Genomic DNA, 21,956 nt, shown 5'->3' on the forward strand with positions numbered 1-21,956 from the left:
GGATGAAATTAAAATTAAAAGTCACTTTGTTAGATTAGTAAATTAGATATACTAATCCACACAAAGCTCAACAGCATACTGGATAAGACAAATGGAGACCAACAAAACATACCCTGTAATGCTTGTGATGAACTCTTCTTTGTGATATGGCTGACAAAAGACTTGAATGCTCCTTTACTGTTTGGGCTGGTTACAGTAACCCCAGTTGATGCAACTTGACCAGGTGTGTGAGGAGTTCCCTCTGAACCCTGACTTCTGTAAGAATGCCTTTGACTGACTGATGTTGATTCTTCTTTGTCTACAGGTGTACTGGCTGGTATGGTGGCACTTTCTGTGCCTTGAGGTTCATCCTGGATTGAAACCAAGCTCATCTCTCTATCTAAATCCATGGATTCCACAGTATTCTGTATAACCTTTTGTTTACTTTCTGCAAGGCGAACTTTCCTTCGAGGTGGAGGAACTGGATTACCATCCTCATCAAAAAGTGTAAGTGCAGACCTTGCATCACTCATTTCTTTTACTTTTGACTCCTCACCAACTACTTGTTCAAGAATTATTGCTTCATCGATAGGACTTGGTTTTGGTGTTGTTTTAGGACTTGGTTTAGGACTGCTTCTTGGACTACCTTTGGGGCTTGTTCCAGTCATAGAATTACTATGCACCTCAAGATACTCCTTTCCTTTACTTTCATCTGGCATATATTCTCCATTTTCAGTCACTTCTTCCCCAACTTCTACTTGTTCTGAACTACTGGATTTATCTTCAATGATTTCACTGACTGCTTTATTTTTCATTTCTCCATCATCATCAACAACTACTATTTCATCATCAACATAAAATTCTGTGTTATTCTCCATGGAAGAATTATTTTCTGAAGAAAATGCTTTGCGAAATCTAGCATCAAGTTTGTTGAACTGGGCTTTCAACCTAAACCTGGTTTGTCTTTTAGCCTCTACAACACTGGACTTATTTTCGCGTAATTCTTTCTGAATGTTCTCATGTGCTACGGTTCTCTCCCTTGCCATCTCAGTACCAGGTTCAAGGCTAACTGCTGTTTCCAGTTTTCCCTCATTAGTAGTTTTACTGTCAGTTTCCTCAACTCCCAAACTTCTCCCTTCTGAGAGTGACTGCTGCTTTTTGTAAACTGGAAGTTCATCAGATTTGTCTTCTTTTTCTGAATCTTTTCTAATATCTTTATCCTCTTTATCTTTACTTTTACTTTCCTTTCGAGTTAGAAGTTTTTTAAGATCAGATCCAGTTTTTGATTCATTGTTCTTCTTATCTTCTTTTCCTTTGTCAACACCCCTACTATCTTTTCTCATAAGATACTTCCTTATCTCCAGATCACCTTTTCCTTTGCTGTCACTGCGACTAACCAACTTTTTGGAATCCCTCAGGTCATCCTTACATTCTCTTTTATTCACTCCATTGAAGTCACTTTGGTCATGTCGTAGATAGAATACAGAAGCTCCAATATCTTTTACATCCTTTGGGGGAAAAGTTTGCAAACTAGTATCATTATTATTGAAAGTAAAATGCATAAAAATATCAAAATAACCAGAAACCACAAGAAACCATTAAGTAAACTGTAGCAGTTATTACATTCCTATTTTAATTTCCCTAAATAGTGCACTTTACAAAAGTCAGCATAATACTAATATGGTGAGCTGCTTATGCATTTATTTGGTCCTCCAAATTTTCTCAGATTACTTCATTAACCTAGGAACACTATAATTAGAGGTAATGAAATCCATTAAACTGTCAAATTATGAAAAAATAGTTGTTGACCAACTATATATATATATATATATATGATATTATATATATAATATGTGTATATATATATATAATATATATATTGTATATTTTTTTGTCTGTGCATTTGAACACATTTTGAATAAAAACACTTGGGTAAAGCATAATCTAAAAATCTAAAAGCTCTTTGCATGTTTCTGAGGATAGGTGGTTTTCAAGTTTCACAAAGTGGGTGAAACAAATGTACTGTATTTTTATTTTATTGTATGATTACATAGTTTTTTTAATTATGGCATTTAAAACAGTTAGAAACTGTCTTGCTCTTGAGGAGGGGTGAGAAATGGGGGAGAATTGTTTTTTCTATATGTAGCTGGTTACCATCATAAAAGAAATTAGTTTCATTTAAAAGAAATCATTGTTCTAATTATAATAATCACAGATCTACAGGATTCCAAAGCTTTAAAATTTCATAGCTGTGTTTCTTTTTGCCTAGAAAAAAAGGTGGTTTTGAATGAGCATGGATGCAGAAATGTGATGTCAGTTGCTCAATGAGAGAAAACTGGATGTTTGGCACTCAGTGATACAATGTTGAAAGGGCGGAGTATGCAGCAATGGTTAGGAAAATGAGTTCCTATGGTTAACTAAAAGACGTAGAGTAGGAAAGATAAGCACCTGCAGTATCAGGAAGACTCTGGAGACGGAAGAGAGAGTACACGTGCTTATCCAAGGATTGTGAGAGTAAGACAGAGAGTGACAGGAGAAAAGTTGTAACAGCAAGTGTAAAGCTTGATATAGTTGTATACTCTTAAGTACTGTATAACTGAAAAAATATAAATGGTGATGAAAAAAGTTTCTTTGATTATGTGTTTGAACAGGGTAGCTGGATGAGCAAGGGAACGACATTTTAATCTCAACCATTCCGGCACTTTTTGTATTATTTGAAAAAAATTCTTAATAAATCATAAATTGTGTTTGGGAAAAAAAAAAAAAAAAAGTGTGAGATGTCATGTGATGCCTGAGCTGTGCCAATGATGCAGTAGGCAGAGTACAAAGCCTCATCCATGCCTTCCCACACAGGATAAACCATTCTATGTGCGTTGCACCTTTCTTTGTTCACTTTTGCCACTTAAGATCTCAAGTTCTTTGTGCTCTAGCAATGTTAATAAGTGATCTTTATAATATCCTTGACAGAATTGAAAGCCTGAGCACACTTGCTAAAAATGCTTAAGTGTTTTCGATTGCCATTATTCAAGGGAAAGGGGCCATTAAAAGCATAGGATGCTACTGCATAATAGCTGGAGCCCATACATTGAGTGGTGGCACAGCTGAAAATTGCTTTTATTTATCAGAGCTTACAGAGCTGCTGAAGTGTTCACTGCCAGCTTGTAAATATAAGAGGATGCTAGAGCCTTTGCTAATCATATAGAAGAATGTGATTATACTGGTAATGACTGGTAATGACTTTTGAGAGGAACATACTGACAAGCAGATGGTGACGTAAACCCTGGGACTTCCCAGGCATGTTGCAATAAGAGTGATCAGGCCATGCAGATAGCAGCACTAAGTTAGGCTGCTACCTCGATCTCTGATCTGTACGTAGAAAAAGAAACTAAGGGTTAGATCATGGACCAACAAACCCCTAACAGCTAGATTTTACCTCCATGTTATGATGTCAGTGGGATAACATGGAGTTCTCAGTTACAGGAGTGCTTTAAGTAGCAGGGCTACAACACTGACTATAGTGTACATTCTATTTGGCTTTATATTTTGATCAGAATAGTAAAAAAATAAAAAGGCCCAAAGAACAAATATATTGAGCAAAGAACAAAACATTCACTTCTGGTGTATTTACAATTCTTCTATAGACTAGCAGTGACAAAATTGCAGATTAATTTTAGAGCACCTACAGTAAGAATACATGCAGAAGTCTTTATGTGCCTATGCAAAATCTCTTTGGAATGCTGTTCCAAGGGAGATTAAAACAACTATAACAAAAGGTGGAAAACCAACAAGGCCTAATGCATAAAGAATAGATATATATTTTTAGTGAAGCTGACATGGATTATGTGCTTGAATTCATAATTCACTGTCACTTTACAGTCATTCACTTCATGAAACTGTGCTTGATTTATTGTAATGCAACTTTAGCACAGGATTCCAGTGCTCATGGACAATTGCTACAACTCCATGCAAATGATAGAAGAGTTATATGATGTTCATGTCCACAGCAATTTCACTCTTCACCTAACAAGTGGGTCAACATAGGCACAGAGACAACTGGGCAAGGAAACTATATGTAATACCTTATACTACTCTAAGAAGGACAATACCTTTGTTGTTCATTGGAATGACTCAAGGTTGGTGACCTTTTTGCCAACCTGCAATGCATCATCTTTGAGGAGCATGTCTACCAGGAAGAAGTCAGGAAGCAAACCACAATAGTGCAAGGCTCTCTTGATATCAAAGAAAAGTATATGCATTAAGTCGACCACTTCAGCCAAATGATAAATATTACAGATTCGTGAGGATGACAGTGAAATGGTTGAAGATGATGTAGATGTCCTTGCAACAGATTGCATTACATAATACACTTCTGTTCTACAGCAAGAAGACAGCTGACACCAACAAAATTTTGTCTTTAATTCCATTAACTAGCTTATGAGGCTCTACTAGATTTCCACTTCAATGAATGACCATCTGGGGATTGTATCAATCACCATACTAAGCCTACTGGGACATTTTCTGACAGCACTCTTGTTGCTTGAACATATACGAATGGCAGTCCTGTTACTGAAGCTACTATTGCTGGCACCTCCATGGAACAGGTGGTTCATAATCCAATACCATAAGTAGGAAGCCCAGATTCTTAGACCCTCAGCATCAATCTCTCTAAGGTCCAGCGAATGTCCCAGAGAAGTTTAAAGTAATTTTCTGGGCAATGAAATGTTGCCATATCTGTTACATGAGCAGCATCTTGAAGGCCACATTATCATACAGGCATGCATATTGCAGGGTCCCTCCATTCACTGGAAAAAAAAAAGACTGCTTCACGAATCACCATTTGAAGAACAAGTACTGGAACATTCTACCCTAGGAATCTTCCCTTGGGATGTGTTGGAGCATTCTACCCTAGGAATCTTCCCATGGATGTGGAGGGTGAAATACTGCCATCCTTAATGGCAGCCTCCTACTACATCATCTTTTGACAACTGTAAGGGTTCACAAACATAAGGAGTAAAAAATGCAAATTTTAATTTTCCCTACTTAAAAGTCATTAACCAATCCACCTCTCACTTGTTAGATGATCTTGGTGATTTATCTTTATTTATTTTTTTTAATTAGAATACTGTATAGAGTACTATAGTTTGTCAGGGTAAAGAGTACGCTACATAACTTACTGTTCTAGCACTGCATGATTAATTAACAAGATACAGAATGAAATTTATCAAGTATCCTGGAATAAGGCTAAACTTTTGACTGGGTTACAAAAGTTAATGGCCTGCCACTGGTACATGACATTGTTATTAGAGTATGTATTACTATTAATTTTCCTCCTCCTATTTTATTATTAAAATTACTTACTTCTATGACTCTTACCTAACATTCATATAGCAATACGGGGGTTGTACCTGGTTTACTAGCATGTCTCATCTGTTTACCTTCCCTCCTACAGGTAACGATAGAGCCACTTTGTTTTTCTATGCTTCAGTTAGTTTTCTTCTAACAGTTTGTTTACAACACCAGCATGATGTTCTGGCTGCTGGGAAATATTCTGATTGTATTTCTTGGGCTGTGCTGGAATTTTGGTACAGTTTTACCAATGTTTTGTCTGGAATGTCTTCTGTTGTATAGTAAGACAATATCTGAAGCTAGGTAGTTGGTTAATGATCAGTGTGGAAACCACTGTCATTAACTACGTATGAGTCGCACAAAATGCCTGATGTGTATAGGTAAATGATTAAACTTAGAAGATTGCTGTTCCAAGAATGGCAATTGGCCTATTAATGTTCTAAAAGCATATATTAAGCAGTGGAATAGGTAAAAAGAAAGCAGGAACAAGAATAATTGGGAAAGATGTTTTTCCCAATATGGAACAGGTAGGTTATGCTCCCCCTAAGACTGTTTGGGTTGGCAAGAGTCATTCAGCTCCTTCACAGCAGTGTCAGTAGCCATTTATAACACTGAATTCATTACCAGATTCTGTCTCTAGTGCTGATTCTAATTTAGAATACAAGATTAGGCTGCAGTCAGAGAGAAAGTTAACCAGCTCCTCTAAAACCAAGCAGGGTTTTCCATAGCTTTGTTTACTTGAGCATCATCCAGTGGCAATGGTGCCAGGCACTTCTTCCATGCCTCTGCTTTCTTCAAGTTGTTATTATTATTATTATTATTATTATTATTATCATTATTCAGAAGATGAAACCTATTTATATGGAACAAGCCCACAAGAGCCACTGACTTGAAATTCAAGCCCCCAAAGAATACGGTGTTCATTGGGAAGAAGTAAGAGGTGGTAAAGGGAAATACATAAAGAGATCCCACTTATTAAAAAAGAAATAATAAGTTAATAAATCAATAAATTGATAAAAATGTAATAAAATGCAAGGAGAATAGTATTAGGGTAGTAATGCATTGCATCTTCACTTGAACTTCTGAAATTCCATGACATCCTCTGGGAGGCTCTTTCACAGACCAATGGTGTGAGGAATAAAGTGACAAACGAGACCATCCATCGATAGTCCAAGTCATAACTGCTACTATTAGGAAACAGAAACCTACCACCATGAACCACTCTATCTAAATGAGATAAATCTCTGGCAGAAGCAAACATCCACACCAGAGAATACTATTCTAGTAAAGGAAGCACAAACAACCTAAAACTGGTTGCATTGATTTCATCACTGTTATAAATATATGAGGCCTTACAAACAATACCTAACTTTCGTGCAGCATTTGCTGAAACTTTCATTAGATGTTTGTCAAAAGTTAGATGTGAGTCAAAAGATACACTTAGAATAGTTAAAGCTTCAGACTCATTCAGCAAAGTCCCATCCACCTGAAGGGGAGGATGGAGTGGTTCTGTACGAGATCTGCTAATCAATAGTGTTTTCGTTTTTTACTGGAGTTCAGCCTCATACCCCACCAACTACACAATTCCCTGATCTGGTCCCTGTCCCAACTGAGGCTGAGGGCAGCTTCATTTCTTATAAGTGGAAACTTTACTACACCCACAAATATTGCATCATCTGCATACTGAACAATCTCATTTTCCAGGCCAACAACCATATCACATGTATACACCAAAAATAACAGTGGACCAAGAACACTGCCCTGTGGAACTCCAGACACTATAGGTCTTGGTTCACAAAATATCCTGCCCACAGCAACTCGCTGCTGCCTACCTGTACGGAAATCTTTAAGTACAGTAATCATAAAACATATCCACCCACTCCAAGATTCTGAGATTTATAAATACCTTGTGATTTATTCAGTCGAAAGCAGTACTAAAATCTATTCAAATTACTGCACTCAAAACCATTATTAAGGTTCCCTTGCAAATGGCATGTCAAGTCTAAAAGAGCATCGCAGGTACCTAAGCTGTTTCCTATATGCATACTGACTATCAGCTAACAATCCTTTAGAGTCCATATACTGTACTGTACTTATATAGCAGCTTAAAGATTAGTTTTTCAGCAACTCTGGAGAGTACAGGGAGAATAGAGATTGGCCTGTAGTTACTGGAGTCTGCAGATGTGCCACTCTTTGGAACAGGCACTGTATTACTATGCTTGCGCTCACCTGCAAAGATACTAAGTGTGGGTATTTCTCTTTTGCAACTATGTACTACTTTTCCACCTCATCCAATAGTCCTAGGCCTCTTTTCTCTCATCCATCTACGCTAGCATCTACATTAGTTTCCACCCTGACACTAATGAGAATTTCTTGCTTGGCCAATGTGTAAAATGCAATACCCTCCAACACTATACCTCCTTGCTTAATGTCAAAAAGTGGTTCATCTTTTTTCTTCTTTTTTCCTCCACATGCTTCTGGTGCACCTTTTTCTTCAGCTGACATACCAATTATGTCTTTACTGATTCAGTCTTTTGTTACTAGTTTAACAATTTGTCTCGTCCCAATAGGCAACCCTTTCCCTTCTGTCTCAAAGTGCCCAAAAGCCAGAGCCACCAGTAGACAATACGCTACAGACTATTCTGGATTACATTTATGTATCCAAAATGCAGCCACATCCAGTTTTGCTAGCTAAATCTTCTCAAATTGACCGCATTTCTGATTGACAGGCTTCTGTCAATCATCCTTCATTTGACAGCTGTGTCAAACTGTATCCTGACTGTCCATGTTTCTGTTTTTCAGGATTTCAGATCAGGTATTCCTAACCTTGCAGCCCCTCTACAACCTATTCCTAGATCAGCCTTGACAAACAGGCATGTGAGACAGCACATGCCAATACCAATGCCATTCTGAAAAGGAGAGAACATTTATGTTTCTTACTTTCTAATAACATTATTCCAGGTCAAAAAGCCACTTTCATCCATGTCTCGCTGGCCTCTAGATTGTTTAACCACGAGCTGGTCCACACTATGTGGACATTGTGGCCATGAAAGAGATCAAAGAACTCACTGCTCAAGCTCCCAAACCCACTTTCATGTTACCTGTTCCTATTCATCCTGCTCCATCAGTGGCTTCTGCTCCTAATTCAAGTGCTTGTTTGGGAACCTTACAAGGTTCCCCAAGGAAATTCCATTTCAAGAAGAAGCTTGCTTCTCCTTCTAGAGCAACCAAATTACTTATCTTACCCTCTGTTCCCAGTAGGTTGGACACTTGCTTACTTCTGGCAAATCTGACAAAGCTTAGGAGCAGAACCTTTGGTAGTATAGGTACTCAGTCAGGATCTAAAAGGCTGAGTGGATGATTTTGGTGGACAAGTTAGACACTTTCTACATGTCCCTACCAAAATTTCATGTTTTCAATGGCAAAGTTTTTCAGTTTTGAGCAAGGTGCTTTGGACTCAGCTTTGCACCATAGGTATTCACAGAATGCAAACACCAGGGTCTAGGTGGTGTCACCTTTTGGGATAAAATTTTTTTTTACCTAGAGGACTGGCTAGCCATGGCCAGTTCCCTTGAAGGGAGCTTAAAAGACATAAAATATGATCCTCAATCTTGCTATGAAGTTAGAAATATTATCTGGGAATGATGATAGATTTGCTGAGCTTTTGGGCTTTTCAGGGATACATGTCTTCACTGGCAAAGTTGTCCCCTTTCCCAGATTCAGAATGAGACCAATTCAGTCCTATCCAAAGACGTGCTGAGACAGGTCATCAACCCCCTAACACATTGGCAATCTTAATCCCATGAAACATTAAAACGACTCAAAGTTATAGGAACAACAAACCTTTACTTCTGACAGGCATCCCACTAGATGTGAGGAGCCTGAAAATCACAATGTACACAGACATATTGGAAATGGGATGGAGAGCCATTCTATTGAACCTAAGAATGTCATTTTTTGGTCAGGGGAAAGAGACCTTCACGTAAAAACCTAGAACTTTTGGTGGAGGATTTAGCAATCAAAAAGACAATAGCAGTCTTTCCAGACAATACAACCAACCTCTCATACCTAAAGAAGCAAGAAAGGATCAAGTTCCAGCAATGTTCCTGCTGATGATGCCATGGATTGTTCCAAGCAAAACCAACATTTTAGCTAATCAACTGAGCAAGAAAGGCCAGATTTTACAGATGGAATGGTCACTATATCCAAAAGTACATTAGGATCTATGGAAGCTATGGAGCTGCCAAACACTGATATGTTTGCAATGATCCTAACAGAAAAAACTGCCTAACACTGTTTATAATCGAACCCTCATATTTAGGTAGTGAAAGCAATGCTAACCAACTGGTCCAATCTAGACTTTTATCCTTCCCCTGCAGTTATTCTCCTCAGGCAAACTGATTAAGTTCAGGGCCTCCAAGAATGAGAGAATGACTTCCATAGCCACAAGGTGGCTATAGAAAGAATACTTCCCAAAGCTAATGTCTATGGTGACAGATCAGTCTTCTTCCCTACCTTTCAGACCAGATCTACTCCAATAGCCACACATTAAGGTTTCATCAAAACCTCTTCATGATTCAGCTAACCACCAGGAGACTTAATTACCTAAGAGATAGGAGTTTTTCAAGCCAGTCGAAGTCCCAGAAATCTCTATTCAGGTCCAAAAGAAAAATAACTAATAATGTCCACAAGCACGAATGGCACACTTGCTGGAAACCCTATGGGTCTATAAGGTTTTCCTAATCCCATACCTCTTGAGACAACAACATACAGTACATCCAGTTCTTCAGAGTTACAAAAAAACTTTCTACTGCTGCAATTAAATTTTACAGGTCTGTATTATCTTCTGTGCTTCATCACATCAATGTAGATACCTCTAACAATAAGGGCAATCAAGAAATCCTTAGATCATTCAAATCAGACCTCAGTAATCCACTTACAAGAATATATATTTGTGAGTGTGAGTATTACAGTTCTTCATTGGACGGGTGGGTACCATTCTCAGCTAGCACTCTGCTGGTCCCGCGTTCGATTCTCCGACCAGCCAATGAAGAATTAGAGGAATTTATTTCTGGTGATAGAAATTCACTTCTCGTTATAATGTCGTTCGGATTCCACAATAAGCTGTAGGTCCCATTGCTAGGTAACCAATTGGTTCTTAGCCACGTAAAATAAATCTAATCCTTCGGGCCAGCCCTCTCTAGGAGAGCTGTTAATCAGCTCAGTGGTCTGGTTAAACTTAGGTATACTTAGCTTTGGGAGTGTGTGTGAATTTTTGTCATATAGATTGTGGCATCTTTTATATCAACAAATATTACACGACAAATTTTAATATGAAATCCACTGAATGCCATCAGTAGTCATAATCAATGCATTTTTTTATATATATATATATATATATATATTATTATATCAAATATGATGATATATAATATATATATATATATATATATATATATATATATATATATAATATATATATATGTATAATATATTATATATATATATATATATATATATATATATATATATATATATATATATAATATATATATATATATATATATATATATATATATATATATATATATATATATATATATATATATATATATATACATATATACATTATATACATATATATATATATATACATATACATATACTTAATATATACATATATATATATATATATATATATATATATATATATAAAATATATATATATATATATATATATATATTAAAATATATAAAAGATATTTTTTAAGGCATTAAAAACCTTAATTTAAAAGAAAAAGATATTCACCTCTAGTTCTCTTCAGTTCAATAAAATGATTTTCATTTTCACAAGTTACAACGAATCTAGAACATTTTTTGGCAAAGATGAGCTTAAATATAGACACTTTCATACAAAATGTGAAGTAAAAAATGTAAATGTTGAGGACATTGAATATAACATTATGAAGCAAGATATTTCATTTAAAAAACATAATCACACCTAAATTGAAGTTTTCAATTATGGATATAAAATATAAAAACTTTAAAAACTAATGTACATTCATTTTTTTTTAAACTGTTACCACATGACATCTCCACTGGAAATACATTGGTAAAAGTGATTACAGTATATGGAAAAAACTGAAATGGAAAGAGACAAAACAAATGCACCTAACAGATGTTATTTAACTAGAGAACAACTCTACCCAGTTCATGGATTCAATATGAAAGAGCTTGTAATGTAGGACGACTAAACAATATAATGCAAAAAAGCAGAATTTCTACTGCAAATATGGCAGTGATCAATAAGGAGAGTAAGAAAATCATACACAGACAAGACAGTTGTATATCGTCCATTAGATAAAAATGAATTACATACATATTGAATTAGATCACAATTTCAACTGTGTAAATAACTGGATAAAAACCAATAGCTTTAAATCTGTATAATTAAATCTCAGTAGTTCCATAAAGCACACAAATAAAGGGACAAAATAACATTAGCAACAGGCATCAATAAAGGCCTAAACTGTCATATTCGGCTAAACAGGGAAAAAGTTCATTACTGTATAGGGCATAAGGGGTTATGTATTCCATCATCAGTGAGAATTCCAGGTTACCTCTCTACATAATGTTTACATTCTGTGCTAAAGGATTCTAGATTATAGATTTTCTTACTGATGACCTATAATATGCCATGCATGAAAAAAGCTCCCAAAATTCCAGATAAATTCTCTTTTCAACTACTAAGCAGCATCAAGAAAGCACAGGCATATAAATACCTTTAAATTCCATACACCTGTTAATGATTTAAATAATCTCTATGAGCAGCATGATTACTGACGTATAAGTATGAAAAGATATTCTTTTTCAGGTCTGTGTGTTCAACAGACCTTAGTTATGGGAGTACAGAATATCTATAAAACAGGTGTTACAGTGAGTGAAGTACAACGACTTCTACAAAGTGACTATGCTAATATGTACAAAGACATTTTCCTTTAATTACAAACTCAAAATAATTTGAGTGAATGCCTAATGTTAATATAAAAATACAAATAAAAGCCCCCGATGACTAAGTCATCAACAAAGTGGACATCAGTACCAGAGGACACAAAACTTCTTTGAGTATATTCTGGACTGAGAAAAAAAAGAAGAAAAAAAAAAAAAAAAAGCAACAGTTAACTTTTTAGATGTTAATTTTCCTCTAAGGAAGACACGGCCTATCCTCTTGACGCAGTTCTGTACCCAGATGAAAGTTGTACATTTAGCAAACTTCTTTACCATGTCAAAAATTACAAATTTACAATAAAAACTTAGAATTCTGATGTTAGCAGCACTGTATCACAAAGAGACTGATGAGGAAAACTATTATTTAAACAGTGTGCAGTAAATCTGTTTTTTCTAAAATGAGAAAGGTGTGCAGTAATTGTCCATCACATAATACATTTTCTGATATATTTATCATTTTTATTCTCACATAATGGGAAAATATAAAATTATATATGCATTTATATAATACGCACACATTTATATATACATATATATATATATTGTTAACGTATGTAAGTGATGAATACAGAAAAAAGCAGCAGCAGCTGCGATGAAAACTGCATATTATTTGGAGAAAAGAAGGTTTAAAGGGCAAGAAACAAAGTAATACAAAGATGTGGCAAACAGATTGGAAGGGTAATAATTTGGAAGTGTTTTGATTCTGCTTTTCATGTGGGGAAAAAATGTGTGGTACCTGGCTCATTCTTGTGCTTGCATGGTGCATGGTTTGGTCTTGTGCTTATGTGTTTTGTTTGAATTTGGGGACTATTAACTATAACTGTAAATGAGACTTTTGTGCAAGTAAAGGAAAATGCTCATAAAGTGGTTATTTCCACCAAAGCTTAATCCTTGATGTAGATCTGTGGTAGAAAATTTGGCTCTGTTTGCAAGGTCTGCAGTTTGATAAGAGGCTGTCTCCACCTTCTCCTACTGTGAAGCAGCATCAGTTGGAAGTCAAGAAAAAGGCACTTTACTACAAACCCAATCAAAGACTTGGTGAACTAGAAGGCTAACCCTTTCTAATGCACCTCTCAAAACTGGGAAAAAGGCATATGGATGAGAAAAATATATATTCATACATGTATGTATATCAAAGTATGTATGTCTCTATTGATGTGATATCCACATACCAGGGGGAGAGTGTTTTGAACCCTGGGTGATACTGGGTAACAGGACATTTATTTCTCTCTCTCTCTCATATATATATATATATATATATATATATATATATATATATATATATATATATATATATATATATATATATATATATATATATATACACACACACACACATATATATATATATAATATATATATTACAGTAAATATATTAGTCCTTGTCCGCATTGTGTGCCTACATGGGCGACAAATGAGCTCGCACACTATAAATTCCCATCCAAAGAATACATTAACTTATGGGGAAAATTACTTATGGGCAGTACACCTCTCTATCCTTGGATTTTCGATCCCCTAATGGCCAAAATGGAGACAAAATCATTCTAGAAAAGAGGGGAAACAACAAAAATATGGCTTCTCCCATAAATCCAGTGGACCCAAAGGCACAGAGGAGTAAAAACCGCAAAGTTCTAAGGCTAAAAGAGAAGATACTATGTCATCCCTGCTGCACTACTTTCTCCACCAGTCCAGCATATTCACCACTGTTAGTTCACTCACTTCACTCATAAAATCATCAAGGCAATAAATACATTAGCACTTATTTCCTACAAAAACATTCAGTAAAACTGAAAAAAAGCGGAATTAAAGAACTGTAATTACCATATATACTCGAGTATCATCTGATCTCATGTATCATGTAACCCTCAAAATTTTGTCTCCAAAACATGACTTTATCTTTCGTATCATGTGAGTTTCATTTTCCTAGGATTACACTAGGCTATCCTTAATGTGCAAATTTAATTTTCTGTAGATTATACTATGCTAGGCTTCCTCTGCCTGTCTCAGTTTTGGCAGGGTCCATTGATAATGCTTATTACAGACTAGAAGCAAACATTTGGTGATCTAACTGCAAATCGTCATACATTCATCTAGGCTTACCAAACTTATGGCTTGTCTAGTAATCTACCATAGTTTCTTATAATTAACAGCCAATTATAATTTCATGCAGAACACTGGCATAAATAACAGTACCCGACATAAACAATTATATAAAAAAACAGTTGTTTGCTGATGTTTATTATGAGTTGCGTTACATTTGTTTTGTTAAAATATTGCAAATTCTAAATTGTGACCTTCATAAGTAAAGACGAAATAAATTTTCATTCACCCTTCACGCAGCGATAAAGCTCTTAAGAAGGTATACCACTAAAATTAACGTTTTGGAATTAGCGAAAAAATGTCCAAAACTGGCAAAATCACAGCTTTACTTCATTTAAATTTACTGCATTTATAAATAAATGTAACCTGCATTTGTTAACCTTGTTTTGTAAATGCACAAAATGCATAACTGAATTATGTTCCCCATAACTGGCAACTAATGGCAGTAATGATGATGGTAGTACTCAGTCAGTTACCACTTGGTCACAAATTGGCGATGCTGTTGGCAAAACTCTATAAGCTGGTAATTTTCAGAATGCAAACTCACCAGAATGCAAATAACACATGACGGCAATGCTCGTATATTATAATTTGATATGATATGGAATGCAATATAATTAGACACAGTAAGTAAACATATCTGTTAAAATTATTATTTTAAATGCAGCTGTACTATTACAAATGGATCTCTCACTCTCACCTTGACATTCCACCCTAACACTCACATAGTAGCGGTTTATGCTAACAGCTCACATATTATGGCTCAGGGGATAATAACATGGGGTGTCCCTGACTAGGTGAATCAAACACTGTGATCAGCCACAATATGGGGGAGGCCTGTACATATTTTTGAAAATTCACTTTTATGTGTGTATATTTAATTTCATGAGATTAACTGTAAAAATTAGTTCTCTAAAGTCTTTTCTGATCTGCACGCTTTCTGACTAAATTTCCATTAGATCTAAGTCATCACATGTCTCCTTTTTTAATTATTTCCTGAGACTACTTACAGGTCTTTGTCATACTACTTTCATACCTACTGGTTTTCCGACCAACTGTTGCTCACCCCTGCTAACCACACATCCAAACCATCTTAAACTTTTAAGACCTAAATCTTTTATTAGCCTCCTGATACGATATCTCTACCAATTTCCCATTTGCAAAACGATCTTCCTAACAAACTCCAGTCAGTCTTAACATTCTATGGTCAAACACACACACACACACACACACACACACACACACACACACACACACACACATATATATATATACACAATATATATATATATATATATGTTCAATAAGTATGTTAATGAGAAAATGTCAGGCGAGACACTAAATATGATTTCATCAAAATACTACTTCATGGTGAAGTACACATACATATATTCTATAAAATGACAAACTGGCAACTTTCTATATTTGTAGGTCTCAGTGCAGCGGTGAACGTGGTGGAACCAATCTGATCCGGTTTGCTGATCAGTGAACACTTGTCAAAATGCAGCGAAACATGGAGCAACGTTACGCCATCAAATTTTGTGTTAAACTTAAGAAAACCAAACAAGAAGCTTATGGAATGTTAAAGGAGGCCTATGGGGATGAACAGATGAGCCAAGCAAGTTTCTATCAGTGGTTTAACAGATTTTCTGACGGAAATGAATAGGTGGAGGATGAACCCAGATCTGGAGCACTGAAAAGTGAACGCAAGGAGGAAAACATTGAGGAAGTACAAAGGTTAGTGATGCAAGACCGTCGAATATCTGTGAGGATGCTATCTGAAGCTGTTGGTATTAGTATTGGCACAGTAGAGACAGTTCTGACCGAAGAGGAGTGGAGGAGTGGTCAGTGGTGGTTCCACCAGGACAATGCCCCATGCCACAAGTCAACGCTGGTGACCACCTGGATGGCCGACAGGGGAATGAAAGTGGTACAACACCCACCCTACAGCCCTGACCTAGCCCCTTGTGACTTCTTCCTGTTCCCATGCATGAAAGACAGCCTCAGGGGAACCAGACTCCAGTCAACAGAGGAGCTGAAAGAGGCATTGCAAAGTTACCTGAAGGGACTACTGAAAAAGGACTTTGAGGAGGTCTTCCAGGATTGGGAGAGACGCATGCAGAAGTGTGTAGCTGCAAGAAGCAATTATTTTGAAGGAGACAAAGTTGTGTAAGCTTATGAAAATAAATAGTGTCTCTCCTGACATTTTCTCATTATTTATTGAACATACCTTGTATATATATATATATATATATATATATATATATATATATATATATATATATATATATATATATATATATATATATATATATATATATATATATATATATATATATATATATATAGCGGTCCCCTATATATATAACTAAAATCTATAAGTCGGAAAATCGTCGAAAATCGTCGAAAATCATGAGAAAAACCTTACTTTTAATATTGAAAACGATAAACTGCATTATTATTGAGTTTTACATCACAAAACCTTCAAATTATGATTATTCTGCCGTTTTGGGGCCATATTTCTTCCGTCGGATCGGCGTTCGACGCCGTCAGAACCGCCAAACATGCGTTGTAAGCGGGAAATAATTTCTGATGAATATATTTGAAAAGCGCAGAATCCTCGTCCGGAACCGTCGTAAACCGGGACTGCCTGTATATATATATATATATATATATAGGTTGACCATCACTAATCTGGCAATCAGTAGTCCGGAACAATCAGTAATCCGCACAAATTTTCGCCAGAGTAATCTCCAATGTTTCCGCACTAATTTTCAAATTTCCCAGGTCACTGTGCTAACTCAGTCGCTGGCCGCTTCGATTGGTGGCACAGTGTGCTGCATCAACAAACTGGTAGCCTAGCCTACATTATACTGAACTCTATTCACATACTAACAGTATTATTCAAACATCAACATAACAAATGTGCATCTTTTTCATGGATCTTTTAAAAAGTTATGCTTTACTACATTGTTTCCAATTGTATTATAAATTGCGACCAATGTTTTCTTTTGGGAATCGGTATCGTGGTGTTTATTTCGCCGCATTTAACTAAGTTCAAAGCGCTTTTCTTGCTTCTAGTTAGCGTAAATGAATATGGATACTTTATTTATTTGGGACACGGATATTTTTCGTTATACGAAGTGTTTTAAGTCGAAATATAACTTAAATACGTTTCGTTGTGAAATTGATTTAGCTATTTTTTCGTTAATATATGACGTTCGCGGGAATCACAGCTGGCTGTTTTGGGGGCATGTTTGTTTTGTGTAAAAATAAAATCAAGATTCTGTTCGCTATTTTCTCTTGATTTCATCATAATAAAAACTTTACGTATTTATCTTTTATCTGCGTGAAAACAGTAGTAATTTGTATTCTTTCATGCCCAGTAGTTTTGATTAAAATACATTCTCTCCAGTTTTATTTACAGTCAAGTTTCATCCATGTTGCCGATGCACGATAATTTATAGTCATTAGCAGCTTGAACATTGTTTTCTCAGCTTTAGCTACAACTTACAGCTTTAAGTTGCTGTAGCAGTATATTTCCCTGCCGATCTTTTCTCCAAAGCGAATAAGGGTATAGTGTAAAAAATATATCGTCCTATTGTACAGTACTTAACGTCATTTGTAACATAACTATGGTAATTTTGTATTACCGTACGATGGTTGAAATACAAGCAAAACAGTTGTTATCCGATACGATTATTAGCAAAACAACAGTTTCCCGTTTGGTTGTTTATGGCTGTACGCATTTTTGCAAGAGTATAACATTACTAACAATACTTTTATCATTCTCTATTACTTTTTTAACGAGCAGATGGAATGAAGAGATGGAGGAAAAGAAGTTTTTCTATTGTAAGTTGGTCTCTCTCGCTGCCTGATTGTACCTGCTGCCTGCACCTGCGCGAATTCTAAAAATATTTCCTAAATATTTTCATACCGGTATTAATTGCTAACCCCATCGTAATCATAAACTCGAAATATCATAAGTCGAATTATCGTAACTCAAGCACTACCTGTATTTGATAACTGTCTTTTTTTATTATCCAATTTGTACTGATTTATGGGATATTTTAATTCTAAGATGATGTGCTTAGTTACTGGGTTTCGTGTATTCTAGCCTAATAAATGGCTAATCCGGCACCCTCCAGGTCCCAGTGATGCCGGATTAGTGATGGTCAACCTGTATGTATATGTATATACTGTATATATATATACATATATATATATATATATATATATATATATATATATATATATATATATATATATATATATATATATTATATATAAAATATATATATACATATATATATATATATATATATATATATATATATATATATATATATATATATATATATATATATATATATATATATATAGATATATATATATATAATATATATATATATATATATATATATATATATATATATATATATATATATATATATATATATATAGCAAATATATATATATATATATATATATATAGCTAGAAATATCATTTAAACAGCAAATTCACTAAAACTTGGGAATAACTTATAACCAAAGGAAATTCTAATTGGTAAGTGCATCTGTGCTAGCCAAATCCTGGCCAGCATACAAACACTTATCAATTATCATTAACTTGGGTAAAAGGTATTCCCAACACACAGTGAATATGATATTAAACAATATTTGCTGTTTAAAAAAATATATATATATATACACATATATATATATATATATATATATATATACACACATGTATATATACTATATATATATATATATGTATATATATATATATATATATATATATATATATATATATATATATATATATATATATATATATATATATATATATATTTATATTATAATGTCTTATGTGTGTTTTCTGTAAAATTAATGTTTTTGTAATTTTGGTATATTTTCTCTTGTGTTTGTCATATGTTGTGTGTTCAGATATCAGGCCTCAGATCTAAAAGGGTTGGGTGGCTGAAAATCCAGTTTTTGTCATCGCTAGACAAGCACTGTAAAACCGGAACACCAGTAACCGGGGATTGTCTCTAGCATGTCGTTATGGAGAAAGGGGAGGGTTTGCTAAATGCTCTGTGACTGAATACTTCCAACACCTCCAGCCAACAGCATGTCATCATGGAGCCTATGTCAAAGCAATAAAAAAAATTGAAACATACAGAGAGAGAGAGAGAGAGAGAGAGAGAGAGAGAGAGAGAGAGAGAGAGAGAGAGAGATGATATTATGTTTACATGTATATACCATAAACTATTATCCTAAAACACTTTACAGTAATATTTTAAGATTTTGATATCACCTTAACACTGTATTTTAATACTTCAATATCACTTTAATATCATCTCAATATAATTTCTGAGCAGCTACTATGAAGTGAGAAAACTGGTTTTGGAGAGGGCTTCCTCCTGTCAGGGTTTTGGAGATGGCTTTTTCCTATAAGGGTTTTGGAGATGGCTTCCTCCTATACGGGTTTTGGAGATGGCTTTTTCCTATAAGGGTTTTGGAGATGGCTTCCTCCTACAAGGAAGGGGTAGAAAACCAGTTTATTATCAGAGCAAAGCTTACAAACCTGTTTCTTTCCACAGGCTTAAATGATTGATTCTCTCTCTCTCTCTCTCCCGCCCCCAAGTTAAGAAATACATGTATTAAAATATGCACTGAAAAAAAATGGATTTTATTGACATTTTACAGTGTTTACATCAATATTATTTGAAAATCAGCAAATCATTTTTTATCATGAAAAATGTATTTAGTCACAAAAAGAACATGAAAATACTGTAATCAGTGCATATGGCTTGACGAAAAAATCCAAGAATTACCGAATTTTCCGCAAATAACTTGGAGATTCTGTACTTTCCACAGAAAAATCCGTGAATAGGTGAAGCCGTGATTCCTGAACTGCAAACAGGCAGGGGTCGACTACAAACAATTCTCTTAGGCTACGTTCATGCAGGGTGTTGTTAACCGCGCTGTGAGATACACGCGGTCGATTGTTCAATGTTAGCTTATGGAATCGTTCACACATAACCGTGGCGTATCGTAGCGGTTTCCAATACGCCGCAGTAACGAGATTCCCTTCGCCAACGCGTGATTGCTGGGCATGTCGAGATACATACAAGTCAATGACATTGTTTACACACAGCAGTGAACCACGCTTTTTGAAGACAGCAGGTGCCATCATTGGCTGTGTGTCAGCCAATGAGAAAAGAGATTGTGCGTTACCATAGCAACCCTGTTGGCAACATGAGCATGCGCAGTAGATGCGTAGTCGCGTTTTGATCCGATTCATTCGAATTAGCCACGGAAGCGCAAATGGAAAGGTGTAACCAGTGGAGATGTTTAGCCATGAATTGATTCATCAATGGGGCGGATAGGGGGTCAAAGTGCAGACCCCCGAGACCTGATATCCTATCACAATAGTGACAAGCTTTCGTTAACCGGAATGAATACGTGCCAACCCTGAGCTATAAGTTCTCTGATAAGGGATTTAGCCGGGGCGCTGCCTAAGGCAGACGAAACTGCATGAAGCTCTTGCGGCTCCCTTTGACTAAAAAAGGCATAGCTCCTAATAAATAAATCCCAACCATCCAGATTAATCTTTGGTCTGAGGTACAGTCACAGTTATTAACCATTTTCTTTATTCCAGATACCCATAGGCTTTGGCAACAAAGAAACATCACCCGAGCCAATATACGTATTATTCTTTGTGGTTTGCAGGTGACTTACCTAATTATGTTGGGTCTGGCAGTGGGATTATTGCGCCTTCCCCAGCAGTATTCAGCATAACCACCATTCTCATGGCAATATTGTTTCAGGAATTTTTTTATTCAGGGTAAAGTATCAGGTTACCGTTTTCTTTATTCTGATACCCATTAGGGTATAGCAATAGAGAACAGGAGACACATGAACCTATTAGTGTATTATCCACTGTGGTTCTACAGTGGTTTACCTAATTAAGTCGGGCTTAATACATGTGAATGAAAAAGTCACGAAGAATAAGTGATAAAAATTCATTTATATATATATATATATATATATATATATATATATATATATATATATATATATATATATATATATATATATATATATATATGTTACAGTCAAACTGTGAAATCAGTCATCTATATGAAAAGACTAAAATTCTTAGTCATTACAGCCCTTTGTTGGCTGTGAAATCAGTCAGAGCTTCAGACTGTCATTCGATGGGTAGAGTTCAATTGTCATTCGATGGCCGGCTGATGAAGAGTTAGAGGAATTTATTTCTGGTGATAGAAATTCATTTCTCACAATAATGTGGTTCGGATTCCACAGTAAGCTGTAGGTCCCGTTGCTAAGTAACCAAATGGTTCTTGGCCACGTAAAATAAGTCTAATCCTTCGGGCCAGCCCTAGGAGAGCTGTTAATCAGCTCAGTGGTCTGGTAAAACTAAGGTATACTTACTTAATTCTTAGTCATTACATGTATTGCCTGTGGAGGCCAGTCAGTTCACGAAATGACTG

At 35.4% G+C, this 21,956-nt stretch overlaps 1 protein-coding gene across 8 annotated transcripts in view; it reads right to left on the reverse strand.

Annotated features, from left to right (window-relative positions):
* The window catches only part of Tomosyn (syntaxin-binding protein tomosyn), a 991,423-nt gene that overhangs the window by 284,524 nt on the left and 684,943 nt on the right, over positions 1-21,956 (reverse strand). For 3 of the 8 annotated variants that reach the window (XM_067096169.1, XM_067096162.1, XM_067096173.1), the window contains exon 14: positions 113-1,487. The exons of the other annotated variants lie outside the window; for them this stretch is intronic. In XM_067096169.1, coding sequence (XP_066952270.1) covers positions 113-1,487 — 1,375 coding nt within the window. The remainder of the gene's footprint in view (positions 1-112; positions 1,488-21,956) is intronic. 8 annotated transcript variants of the gene reach the window in all.

The sequence above is a fragment of the Macrobrachium rosenbergii genome, chromosome 4 (genome assembly GCF_040412425.1).
Source record: "Macrobrachium rosenbergii isolate ZJJX-2024 chromosome 4, ASM4041242v1, whole genome shotgun sequence".
NCBI classification, from domain to species: domain Eukaryota; kingdom Metazoa; phylum Arthropoda; class Malacostraca; order Decapoda; family Palaemonidae; genus Macrobrachium; species Macrobrachium rosenbergii.